Genomic DNA, 13,934 nt, shown 5'->3' on the forward strand with positions numbered 1-13,934 from the left:
CCACCATGGCAGTCACTGCTAGAGGACCTACTGGACACAGACATCTGAGGGAAAGGGGAGTGTGGCGACATGTATGAGCGATTACTAAGGGGGGCTAACACCCAACTAGATGAGACGAGAGAGAAATGGGAGGAGGACTTAATAATAATCTTTATTGCCACAAGTAGGCTTACATTAACACTGCAATGAAGTTACTGTGAAAAGCCCCTCGTCGCCATATTCTGTCGTCTGTTTGGGTACACAGAGGGAGAATTCAGAAAATCCAGATTGCCTAACAACAGACGTTCGGGACGTGTGGGAGAAAACCGGAGCACCCGGAGGAAACACACACAGATGTGGAGAATGTGCAGACTCCACACAGACAGTGACCCAAGCCGGGAATTGAACCTGGGACTCGAGCTGTGAAGCAACAGTACTAACCACTGTGATACTGTGTTGAGGTTTTGAATAGGGTGGGGACTCTGGAACGAAGCACTGCACAGGGTCAACTCTACTTCCACATGCTCAAGGCTAAGCCTAATGCAGCTAAAAGTAGCACACACAGACGCCCTTGCCTTTGCCTCCCTAATCGCCCGCTGGAGATTCCAGCTCGGCTGGCGGTCAGCAGTTCTACCTAAAGCTGCAGACTGGCTGTCCGACCTATCGGAATTTCTCCAAATGGAGAAAATTAAATGCGCCATCCGAGGGTCATTCACTTGGTTGTTCCAAGACCTGTTCGTATCCAACATCGAGAAGACAAAGAATAGGAGAGCGGTGGGGGAGGGAGGGGTGGTGGTGCAGAGGGGCAGGAGGGAAGGGAGACATGGAACAACCCAACCATGCCCAACAGAAAACATGAGACACAACATCACAGCAACATAACTGGAGCAGGGTGCAAGAGTGGAGGAGGAAAGAAGGCATGTTAAATGACCCGGGGGATGGAAAACAGGAGGGGAACAGGGGAAACAGCCAGAATTGAATAACTACCGGAGGACAAAAAACAGGAAATTGTAACGACTACTGTAAAAAGAACGATGTTAATTATAGAAACAGACCAATGAGTAAATATTTTTCTTTATCCTCTGTCTCCTAATGTTTGTCCACGCTTATCCTTGTTTTGAATGCCACAAAGATCTCAATAAAAACATTTTAAAAAAGAGTATTGTGGTAGTCACCACTGTTGTATATATATCGCATATGAAGTGTATTACGGTAAGGCTCCTGTACTACAGGTATGGGGGTAGATCCCTGCCTGCTGGCTCCGCCCAGTAGGCGGAGTATAAATGTGTGGGCTCTCCGAGCTGCAGCTATTTCGGCAGCAGCTGCGGGAGGCTCCACATCTCTGCTTAATAAAGCCTCGATTACACTCTACTCTCATCTCGTCGTAATTGATAGTGCATCATTTATTACACAGAGAATTTACAACAATGGATCTCCACATCAAGCCTGATCGCTTGCAGCTGCACCCTCAAGCAGACAACGCCAAGTCGGCCTTCACATATTGGCTAGCTTGCTTTGAAGCAGACATCGGGTCTTTGACAGAACCACCATCAGAAGCATAAAACCTCCAGATTCTTTACATGCGGCTGGACTCCGACATCCTTCCCCTCATCCGGGACGCGCCTACCTACGCTGAGGCCATGGCGCTACTGAAGGAGAACTACACTCAGCAGACCAACAAAATCTACGCCAGGCACCTCCTGTCCACGCGGCATCAACTCTCCGGTGAGTCTGTGGAAGATTTCTGGCGTGCCAGCACGCCCTGGCGAGGGACTGCGATTGCCAGGCCGTTTCGGCCGTTTCGGCCGTTGAACATTCTGAACGCCTAATTAGGGACGCTTTCGTTATCGGCATAGGGTTGTAGTACATCTGCCAGCACCTATTAGAAGGGGCTACCTTCGACCTCGCGGTGACCAAGAAACTCGCGATCTCACTCACAGTCACCTCCTGCAATGTACAGGCGTAAGCCCCCGACCGCACGGCACCCCCCTCCTGGACATCATGGACCCCGCCAGCGAACACCCCATCGAGAACCCTACCAGCGACCGCCCCCAGCCAACCCCAAGCCTGCGCCGCGCGGCAGCCAACCAACCCCGGGGGACCCAAGTGCTACTCCTGCGGACAGGCAAAACACCCCTGGCAGCGCTGCCCGGCACGGAGCACGCTCTGCAAGGCCTGCAGGAAGAAAGGACATTTCGCTGCTGTGTGCCAGGCCCGCTCAATCGCCACTGTAACCAGACCCATTGTCCCTGCACCCCCCACTTGCGACCCATGGGCGCCGCCATCTTCCTCGCCTCAGACCTTGTGCGGCCCGTGGGCACCGGCATCTTCCTCGCCTCAGACCATGTGCAGCCCGTGGGCGCCGCCATCTTGCTCGCCTCAAACCATGTGCAGCCCGTGGGCGCCGCCATCTTGCTCGCCTCAGGACACGTGCGGCCCATGGGCATCGCCATCTTCCCCATCAAGTCTCGTGTGACTCGTGGATAATGCCATCTTTAACGCCACCCGCCATGTGCGCCCCGTGGGTGCGACCATCTTCCCCGCCTCAGGACCCCTGGTTGTCGGGCACCTCATCGGGCCGCTCATGGCCTGCAACCGCCGCCGACCAGCCAGGGGCCTACCAACACCACTCGCGTCTCGCCTCCATCACGATCAACCAGTCCCGACCGCACAACCTCGCGACCGCGTCAACGACAGTGAAGGTCGATGGGCATAAGACATCATGCCTTCTGGACTCCCAGAGCACTGAGAGCTTCATCCACCCCGATACAGTAAGGCGCTGCTCCCTCACGGTACACCCCATTAACCAGAAGATCTCCCTGGCCTCCGGATCCCACTCCGTGGCGATCCGGGGGTACTACACCGCCACCCTCACCATTCAGGGCATAGAATTCAGCGGCTTCCGGCTCTACGTCCTCCCCAACCACTGCGCTGCCTTGCTACTCGGCCTGGACTTCCAGTGCAACCTCCAGAGTCTAACCCTGAAATTCGGTGGGCCCCTACCACCGCTTACTGTCTGCAGTCGCACGACCCTTAAGATTGACACACCTTCTCTGTTTGCAAACCTCACCCCGGATTGCAAACCCGTCGCCACCAGGAGCAGACGGTATAGTACCCAGGACAGGACCTTCATCAGGTCTGTGGTCCATGCGGCTGCTACGGGAAGGCATCATCGAGGCCAGCAACAGCCCCTGGAGAGTCCAAGTGGTAGTTGTAAAAACTGGGGGGGAAAACAGGTTGGTCGTTGACTGCAGTCAGACCATCAATCAGTACACGCAGCTCGACCTGTACCCCCTCCCACGCATATCTGATATGGTCAATCAGACTGCACAGTACCGGGTCTTCTCGACAGTGGACCTGAAATCTGCCTACCACCAGCTCCCCATTTGCAAGGCAGACTGCCCGTACACCGCGTTTGAAGCGGACAGCCGCCTTTACCACTTCCTTAGGGTTCCCTTCGGCGTCACTAATATGGTCTCGTTCTTCCAACGGGAGATGGACCAAATGGTTGACCGGTACGGACTGCAAGCCACCTTTCCATACCTGGATAACATCACCATCTGCGGCCATGACCAGCAAGACCATGACGCTAACCTTTGCAAATTCCTCCACACCGCCAAACTACTCAACCTAAAGTACAACAAGGAGAAGTGTGTGTTCAGCGCTAACCGATTAGCCATCCTCGGCTATGTGGTTCAAGATAGAGTTCTAGGGCCCGACCCTGATCACATGCGCCCCCTCATGGAACTCCCCCGTCCTCACTGCCCCAAGGCCCTCAAATGATGCCTGGGGTTCTTCTTGTACTACGCCCAGTGGGTCCCTAACTATGCGGATAAGGCCCACCCACTCATCCACTCCACCGTTTTCCCACTGACGGCCGAGGCTCACCAGGCCTTCAATTGTATCAAGGCCGACATCGCCAAGGCCGCGATGCATGCGGTCGACAAGACGCTCTCCTTCCAAGTCGAGAGTGATGCATAAGACGTCGCTCTGGCCGCCACTCTCAGCCAGGCAGGTAGGCCCGTGGCATTATTTTCACGCACCGTCCATGCCTCCGAAATTTGGCACTCCTCCGCCGAAAAGGAGGCCCAAGCCATAGTAGAAGCTGTGCGGCACTGGAGGCATTACCTGGCCGGCAGGAGGTTCACTCTCCTCACTGACCAACGGTCGGTTGCCTTCATGTTCAACAACACACAGCAGGGCAAGATCAAAAATGATAACATCTTGCGGTGGAGGATCGAGCTCTCCACCTACAGTTACGAGATTTTGTATCGCCCCGGTAAGCTCAATGAGCCCCCCGATGCCCTATCCCGAGATTCATGTGCCAGCGCACAAGTGGACTGACTCTGGACCCTGCACGACGATCTCTGTCATCCGGGGTCACCCGTTTTTTTCACTTCATAAAGGCCCGCAATCGGCCCTACTCCATTGAGGAGGTCAGCGCTATCACCAGAGACTGCCAGGTCTGCGCGGAGTGTAAACCGCACTTCTACTGGCCAGACCGAGCGCACCTAGTGAAGGCCTCCCGCCCCTTTGAACGCCTCAGCGTGGACTTCAAAGGGCCCCTCTCCTCCACTGACCGGAATACGTACTTTCTTAACGTGGTCGACGAATATTCCAGATTCCACTTCGTTGTCCCATGCCCCGATATGACGTCGGCCACCATCATCAAAGCCCTCAACACCATCTTCGCTGTGTTCGGTTTCCCCACCTACTTCCACAGCGACCGGGGATCCTCATTTATGAGCTGCACCAGTACCTGCTCAGCAAGGGCATCGCGTCGAGCAGAACGACCAGCTACAACCCCCGGGGAAACGGGCAGGTGAAGCGGGAGAATGGGATGGTCTGGCAGGCCGTCCAGCTAGCCCTATGGTCCAGGAATCTCCCGGCCTCCCGCTGGCAAGAGGTCCTCCCTGGCGCCCTTCACTTCATTCGGTCGCTACTTTGCACTGCGACTAATGAAACCCCCCATGAGCGTCTCTTTGCCTTCCCCAGGAAGTCCACCTCTGGGGTTTCGCTCCCAACGTGGCTGGCAGCTCCAGGACCCGTTCTCCTCCGCAAGCATGGGCGGCTCCACAAGGGGGTGAGAGGGTACAGCTACTCCATGCAAACCCGCAGTACGCCTACGTGGCGTACCCCAACGGCCACCAAGACGCAGTCTCCCTCGGGAACCTGGCGCCAGCTGGGTCCCCACACCCCCCCCTCGCCTCTGCCCCGGCGTCACCCTTCCTCCCCCCAGTGCACCGCACAATAGCCCCCGCTCCAGGACGATCCGTCCTCCCCTTGGTCCCACCCGGGGATCAAGATGAGGTCAACACACTCCCGGAGTCACCGGCGACCGAACCGATGCCTGCATCACCACTGGGACTGCGGCGCTCACAACGGAGGATCAAGGTGCCCAATCGTCTGAATTTGTTAATTATTCCTAAAATGTTAACCTATCCGTGTAACTAGTCTTCCACCACCCCAGCTGGACTCTTATTTTTAACAGGGGGTGAATGTGGTAGTCACCACTGTTGTATATATATTGCATATGAGGTGCATTACGGTAAGGCTCCTGTACTACAGGTAAGGGAGTGGATCCCTGCCTGCTGGCTCCACTGAGTAGGCAGAGTATAAATGTGTGGGCTCTCCGAGCTGCAGCCATTTCGGCCATTGGGGCAGCACGATAGCATGGTGGTTAGCATAAATGCTTCACAGCTCCAGGGTCCCAGGTTCGATTCCCCGCTGGGTCACTGTCTGTGCGGAGTCTGCACGTCCTCCCCCTGTGTGCGTGGGTTTCTTCCGGGTGCTCCGGTTTCCTCCCACGGTCCAAAGATGTGCGGGTTAGGTGGATTGGCCATGCTAAATTGCCCGTAGTGTCCTAAAAAGTAAGGCTAAGGGAAGGGGGGGTTGTTGGTTTACGGGTGTAGGGTGGATACGTGGGTTTGAGTAGGGAGATCATTGCTCGGCACAACATCGAGGGCCGAAGGGCCTGTTCTGTGCTGTACTGTTCTATATCTATATCTATATCTATATCTCTGCTTAATAAAGCCTCGATTACACTCTACTCTCGTCTCGTCATAATTGATAGTGCATCAAGTATGAGGATGATGATTGAACAGGCTGCTGCGTGTCAGAATACACAGTTTTGGATGAGGTTTACAGAGGGCAGAGGTGGAAGGTTAGTCAGCAGAGCATTGGATTGGTCAAATTACAAGGCGTGAATGAAGGTTCCAGCAACAGCTGACCCGAGAAAGGGGGTGACCACTCGTAACTTTACAGATGTGTAAAGTAGGCAGATGCTGTGACGGCGAACATGTTGAGCCAGAGGCTCAGCTCAGGGTAAAATAGAGTGACCCAATTACAAACAGTCTGGATCAGACTGCTGCATGTCAACAGGGGGATGGGGTTGGTGGCAAGGGAATGGAGCTTGCGACTTGAACTGAAACCATTAGCTACAATCTCCTCTCTTGATTTGGTGAAAGTTTTATCCACATGGGCAGGATTCTTGAAATCCCACTGGCAATTGTCAAATAACCTTGGGCTATGAATAGTGTTTCTGTCCCCAGCATGTGCACTATTGTATCAATAATCTTGATGGACCAATGTTCTCCTGTAAATGCCTGTAGTTTGACAGATCTGAACAATGATTTCGCACTGTTATTTTCTGAAAATAAAAATGAAAACAAATAAAATCAGCTTACTAAAACAGGTACATCTTTCGTCAATTTTCTATACACCTACCTTAATGTTTACTCCCAGGGGAGCATTTCCTCTAAACCTTTGGATTTCATGTTGGGCCTCTTGTGAACACAGTAGGAATGCATTTAAAACTTTTGGTTAATATTTTTGCAGTGTTGTCGAGCTGATAAAGCAGATATGAGTTCGAAATCATGTGGTCTTCTTTTAAGACGAGGAAACACCAGAGAACTCATGTTGGATCTGCGCATGTGTTTTCCAATCCGTGGTCTTGACAGTATTTCTTAAAATATCAATTTCTCCTTTTCTCTCTTGAAGATAAGTGTCATTATTCGTGTGCAAACCTTGGTCAGCTGAGTCCAGTTTATCAGATGCACATTCTTGGTACGTTATTAACTGTGTGCCGCTGAATAGTAGCCAGAGTGGAAACTCTTTTGAGTTTACCTAGTCCCCAGGGTAAAGTATTGAGGACAATTGTGGTGCATTCTTGTGTTCCAAGGAAGTGATGTCACAATTAAAGCCTCTCCTTCAAACACCGGATAGTACACAAAGGGATTTTAATGTTGGAAGGCAAAGTTTGAACTTCTTGACGGAAAATCAAAATGTAATGGAGAAATTATATCAGCTTTCAAAATGATATCTGAAGGAAGAGGCTGAGATTTAAGCGGAAGCTAGCGAGGATTTGGAATGAACTGTAAAGGTTGCCTAAATGAGCCAATCATTTATGTAGACAGGTTCTTCGTCATTTGATTTCGCGCTTTCTCTGCTGCTAACCATCATACAGCAACAACGCCTATTAAGGCTTTTGCAGGGTAGTGCTTTAAGAATCAGTCCTCCTATAAGATTGAAGTCTTATCTACTCCAGGCTAAAATGTTTGGGCCTGCGCCAGACTCTGTGGCAAAAATGATGGAAAATCAGGGCACAAGGACTGATTTGAAAGGGCTCCAATACAGGTTGGAAAGAGCTGCTTCCATCTTGTAGCCTCCATAAACTTGATCTCATCTAAAATTACGCTTTTCGTATCCCGACTCTCACTGAGATCCCATCTCCAAAGAGCTCTGCTTCTCCCATCTTTTTTCTCCTTTAAGGTGCTGCTCAAAACCTACCTTCTCAAGCAAACCTTTAGTCACTTGTCCTAATCGGAACACAAATTAAACTGTTGGCTAGTGGAGATTGCTTTTTGCTTGCTGATCATGAGCCTTTGCCTTTGTGTCCATTTTTGGTTGGTCAAACCCGTGAGCACCCAGGGCCATATTTTATTATTTAAAGACTCCATATGAATGCAGGTTGTTTCTGAGTGGAGTTCAAAGTTGAATTGTGACCAATGAATTTGTCATAAAGATGTGTTTCTACAGCCCTGTCAACCAACTTTTATGTTTTATCTTCCCCTGTACGCAAATCTTCACGATAAATATGGTTACGCTAAATCCTGAGTAATCTATCCAACAGTGGATTTTGATACACATGCATTGAGGAATGTGAAACTGTTTATTTTAACTAAAGCATAGAGCAAAACATATATACTTTTGGTCTATTCACTTGAAATGCCTAACCTAGCACTTGGGACAGCAAAGGTAGATGAAAAGATCCCATTTACAAGTCAATTTGTGAAATGATAGATTGATTTTGAGACGGCCTACGTGCAGGAACCCTTTATTTGTTGCAGGCTGTTGTAGCTGTTCTCCATGAGCCAGCAGTTTAATTTTTGCTCAGTTAAGTGAAAAAGAGTTATGATCATTGTTTTTTTTAAAAAAAAAGTCATAAGTGAAACATTTCAATTGGATCCGAGCAATGTTCATTCGTTGGAAAAAATGTCATTCATTGATTGGTACTTTGAATAAAATATTTCATTTTTCACTATAGTACGATGGTAGATGGATGCAGTTGCCTTCATATTGAGATTCCTCTTTGTAGTTTAAGAGCTGCCAGCTGATGGCCAAATATTGTTGTAATGGTTGGAAAATGTACTTTATGATTGTGCTTTTGAGAAAATGTTTTTCACAAGTGGATGGAAGTGATTCCCGTACCAGCCTCCCCGAACAGGCGCTGGAATGTGGTGACTAGGGGCTTATCACAGTAACTTCATTTGAAGCCTACTTGTTACAATAAGCGATTTTCATTTCATTTCATTTTTCATTTTCATTTTCATGATGGTTTACAAGTTATAATGCCAAATCACATTGCTATGTGGTGATTAGCAAGTGTGAGATGGAAACCGAGCACTATCTAGTTGATGGAAAAGAATTCCAGGAATTTCTGTGTTACTCGGAAGTGTCTTTTGACTTTAGAGAATAAAACTCCTGATCGCCTGTCCCTTTTAAATATTCCTCGTTTTAGTGTATAATTGAAATACCCAGCAGCTATAAACTTAAATGGAACTAATTATTTCACTGTTTTATTTGTTAACTGAAGGACTGATTTCTTCTAGCCTCAGTGCACCTAAATACGGTACCAGAATGCCAAAGATTCCACCGACTAGGAATGTAATAAATCAGAATAGCAACCGCTCAAAGGACTTGAAACTGAAGGTAAGGCCTGCCCCATTGTAAATTGAAACATCATTTTGGAGTGGTGCAAAGATATAGCTCCTACCTGATGGGCCAGCTTCTAAAGTGGTAGTGAAGGTGAAGTTGCCGGCATTGCCATCGTTACTCCACTGAAACTGACGGCAGCACTGGAGTCCGCACATGCCAAGAACAACATGGAAATCCAGTAGTTGGTGTCAGTGATTCTACACTGGCCCAGAGGGTACGCTGTTAAGGCACCACTCCATCCCACCCCCACCCCACCCCACTGCCAATGCTGCAATCAATAAGAAATCTATTGAATTGACGAGAGCTTCCACTCTTACATTGCTGTAAGAAGCAAGTTGCGCTTCGTTGAATGCAACGTAACTGAGTTTAAACTGTGTACTGTACTAACTTCTTAATTATTGCTAAACATTCTCACTTTCCCCAAGAAGCTAATTTTATGGAATGTCAAATTTCTCTGTCACAAAAATTCAAATTTAATTCAAAACAAACAGTTTATCTTTATTTTACCTTCTAACTTAATACAATCCTAATATCTGGCAACTAAATTAAAATTGAAGAACATTAAGTGCACTTAACGTCCTTGTTTGCTGTATGCAAATACATCAATGTGATCGGCTGCTTATCTGTTTGCTGCTATCAATGTTGCTGCACACAGAGACATCCCCTTGACTTGGTGCCAGCTTTAAACTCCAATTGGCAGAGATCGGAAGGTCTTTGTGTATGACTTTCTTCAAGGTGAGCAACAAGAGCATTGCTTTGCCTCTGACTGCAAAATGCAGGCCACTATTTATCTACTCATTGCGTTCTAGGTCTCACAGCAAATATTTAATGGGAACATTTTTTGCTAGCATCAGTGAATGGAAGAAAACATAGTCATAACCTTGTGCGCTTCCTGTAATTTCTGTCAATAGATTGTTTCCAGCTCTTCACAACCTCCCTTCAGCTGCCATTTTGCTTGCTTCTACAGGACAGTGTTGTTTCCTGGCCTCTTTAGTTCCTGATGCCATTTGTTTTTCAGGATTTAGCGCTGTCCCTCCCTTCCACACTCCCCAGTGAGAAGAAATGTAAGATGAGTACACTATTAGTTCCACTTGTATGAATCAGTGCTTGTATTAGTGGAAACAACTCTTCTCTAATTTTGTCCATCACCTACAACCACGATGCATCTAAAAACCTCAAACCAGACTGTAAAACGTTTTTTAAGGCCTTGGGCATTTTGCATACTGAGCATAGATGTAGCTTCATGATCCTCAAGAAGAATGGATGACAAATCAAAAAAATTATGCTTTTGATAAAATAAAGCAATTCATAAAATGAAATGAAATACCTCATTTAGTATTTTCTATGAATGGTCGTAAAATTGTGTTTTGTTAGTCATACTGGTCATGCAGTAGGCTGAGTGAGCACCTGATTCCATGTACAATGACTGTTCCTGATTAAAAGGCAGGTTGGTTACGATGACTGATAAGGGTGTCCTGGTACACTGAAGCTGGAATTGTTGTGAATCTAGTGTTGACCATGCTAACGAAATAGCAGCTAACTCTGCCACATTATGTGAGGCCAGCAAATTTAAACATAAAACCCAGGAGTTGCCACATGGTTTTCAGGTGTCATCCCTGTCTGGGATGAATTGACGGAGATAGCATATTCAACGCCAAATTTACCGCGCCCATAGCCATTTATGTTTGAATTTGACAACCTTTTGGAAAAGTCAGCCCCAGCCACAAAACTGATCTAGGTAAGGATACCTTGTTTCACACTGATTGCGCATGTCCTGGGTGTCCACCACAATATTCCTAGAATTTTGAGCACACGGGTTTCTGTGATCACATTACTGCATGGTTAATGACCTGCAGATGCAGTGACTAGCAGTCAATTGAAGCTTAATTTATGCTAGTAACTTAAAGTCAGTTCCCAAATCTGTTGTCAACCATTTAAACGAGTTCAAATTCAACCACCTAATCTGTCCTTGGCACATATGCCCTGTGATGAGCAATCGGTTGAAACACAAATTGATCAGTTTGTTAATTGTAATCAATTATTTGAAAAAAATTTCAGTAAGTTAGTTTTGTTCCGTAATCTTGGGGCCCCCCTTGTATGTTATAGTTAATAATAGATTATGATCGATGTTATATATTTGTTGTTAACTGCAAAGAGAGAAAGAAGCAGAGGTGCCATATTTTAAGCTCGTAAAAACATAGTGCAGGGATTATTGAGATGTTGCTTCAACAGGGTAAGACGGTGATCTCTCCGAAAATCCCACGAAACGCTCCACTTACATCACTGTTTAACACATGACATTTCACCAGCCAATTGTGTTACTTGAATACATAACACTCCTCCCTCTTTACTCCTTTAATGCCAAAGACCTTTAACACTTTAAACAACAGAACCAACACAGTATTCATTCCATTACAACACGTGTTATTTATGCATAAATGCGTTAGTAAGACAGCCTATGTGGCGGACATCTATCTCGTTTTGGTAATATCTGATATTCAGGAATTTGGCTCATTGAGATCAGAGAAGTGGCTTCCTGTTCACGTTTAGATGGTACTTGTGAAACTAACTCAGTATCTGTCTCTGTTGGTACTAACAGAATCAGTAATTTCTGCAGTTGTAGACCAGCCCTGGCGTTTCAATGTCAATACATTCCAACGTGAATGTTTCTGGTGAACACTCTGTACATTCACTTCATGAAGCTAAGAACTGGTAAGAGTGCTGACGCCAAACTTGTTCATTGTCAGTTTGAACTGTGTAAGATATCGGACGTGTCTTGGCCAGAATGATGGCTGGAGTCCATTTTTCATTATATAATTTCTAGCTGGAATATGTTCTCCATAGTTAGATTGTATTCTTCGAGTTTTGCTCTTTTCTAGTCATTTGTGTTTGATGCTGTCGCCTGACAGTTTCCAAAGTTGTAGATGGCGTCAAGAAGTCAAATTGCAGTCTCAATTTCCTCTTTAGTAGCAATGTGCGGAATTTCTATGTGACATTAGAGGCTGTTAACACTGTTAACAAAGTAAAGAACCTTGATCTCTTGATGCCTTTGCCATGTGTTTCAGTGATTGCACAAAGCGTTTGGCCAACCTGTTGGTTGCTGGATGATATGGAGCAGATTTAATATGACGGATACCAATTCCCTTCATACAATCTTCAAACTCTATTGATGCAAATTGAGTCTCATCACTCACGAGCTGTCCCGGCTTTCCAAACCTTGCAAATACCTCATCTAGTCTCTCAATTATCTATTCTGTTGTAGTGAACATCATGGTGGCGACTTCAGCCATCACCAAGAACATGTGCCCTTCGATTGGCCCAGCGTAGTCAATACAAATTCTCTGTCATGTCTGTGCAGGCCATTCCCATGGAAGCAAGGTTGTAGGAGTTGAGTATTCCTTAATGTAACGCAGGATTGGCATAGCCCCACCTTCTCTACAATTTGGCCAGCTGATCCTGACCACTAGAAGTAGTTGCGTGCCAACTCTTTCATCCACACCAGGATGTCCTTCATGCAGCTTTTCAGGATTCTGTTTTGTAGACACAGCGAAATTATCACTCGGATTCGCCACTGCAGAACTCCACTCTGAACTGTCAACTCAAGACGCTTAATGATGGAGAGCGTGAGATCGGGATTATTTCGGTGCACATTTGTTGAAATGCCTTTTTGGAGTAAATCCATGACCCTCCCCATCATTGGATCAGTTCTTGTATCCCTTGCACTTGAAATTAAATTACCGGTGTGTTCTCAACATGAGCGAGATATATGATAATTATGAAATTTTCATCAGATTTTTGTTTTGACTTCCTGTATTGTTTGACTTGCAGTGTCAGTCTAGATCAGGGTTGCAACCTGTGGGTGGGTGTCGGGAGTGTTGCGGAGCGATCGGTTCTGTCATTTCCGATTGCGGGAACAAGTGCCCAACAGCCGCGATCAGCTTTTAAGAATGCTAATTGGCTGCGGCGTGCAACGTTGGGCTGTGTGCTGGTTACCGCGCTGGGGGGTGGGGTGCAGGGACTAGTGGGAAACCTGGTGGGTGTGCAATGCTAATGGTGGTGACCTCAGCTTGGGCTTGCACGTTGCTCAGTTTGTCCCTCATCACCGATCGGCAGTATGTGATCTGTGGGTCCGTGGTCAAACTGCTCAACGGTTAGCACAGCATCCGTTTGCACTCCCACGGCGTGAAGTACGGGTCAGCAGTCTGTGATTGGGGTGGATGCCTCTGACGACTGTAAAAGCTGTTGGACAGAGAGATTCTTCTTGAATCAATCCTCTTTAACACTGGAACGATTGGTGTTGTCCAGTGACTGGTGCTAACAGGCTGAATCACGCGTGTCTCCAATAACCTCTCAAGTCCTTCCACTTTTAGCCAGGTGGTATCGGGTATGATACATGATGCACAGTCAATGGACACGAAACGTAGGTGAAGTTCGCAACGAAAGGCTTTAATCAGCAAGAAGTGAGCCCGGCAGCAGACGTACAGAAATGGCCTGGCTGCCGGGGACACGGGTTCTTATACCCTGCCTCGTAGGCAGAGCTTCCTTCCTCTTAGCCAATAGGAATACGGAGAACATGATACTTGGGCCAATGGGCAGCGAGCCCTCTGCATCAATGGCAGCTCACACTCCCAGGTACGTAATACCCCTAGTCATACTACCACAGTACGTGCTTTAAGACACTTGGGCACACTGCCTGCCTTGATCTTGAGTTTCGCTTCTACTCCAGTTATTCATGAAGG

At 47.5% G+C, this 13,934-nt stretch overlaps 1 protein-coding gene and 1 long non-coding RNA gene across 7 annotated transcripts in view; one reads left to right on the forward strand and one right to left on the reverse strand.

Annotated features, from left to right (window-relative positions):
- The window catches only part of LOC119954130, a 49,624-nt gene extending 42,837 nt beyond the window's left edge, over positions 1–6,787 (reverse strand). Inside the window, exon 1 of the long non-coding RNA XR_005458174.1 lies at positions 6,706–6,787. This is a non-coding gene — a long non-coding RNA (uncharacterized LOC119954130). The remainder of the gene's footprint in view (positions 1–6,705) is intronic.
- The window catches only part of LOC119954127, a 93,456-nt gene that overhangs the window by 61,431 nt on the left and 18,091 nt on the right, over positions 1–13,934 (forward strand). For all 6 annotated transcript variants that reach the window (XR_005458173.1, XM_038779048.1, XM_038779050.1 and 3 more), the window contains one exon: positions 9,090–9,189. Coding sequence is in view for 5 of the 6 variants with exons in the window: in XM_038779048.1 (XP_038634976.1) it covers positions 9,090–9,189 (100 nt within the window). In the remaining variant the exon portion in view is untranslated. The remainder of the gene's footprint in view (positions 1–9,089; positions 9,190–13,934) is intronic.

The sequence above is a fragment of the Scyliorhinus canicula genome, chromosome 19 (genome assembly GCF_902713615.1).
Source record: "Scyliorhinus canicula chromosome 19, sScyCan1.1, whole genome shotgun sequence".
Classification (NCBI taxonomy): Eukaryota; Metazoa; Chordata; class Chondrichthyes; order Carcharhiniformes; family Scyliorhinidae; genus Scyliorhinus; species Scyliorhinus canicula.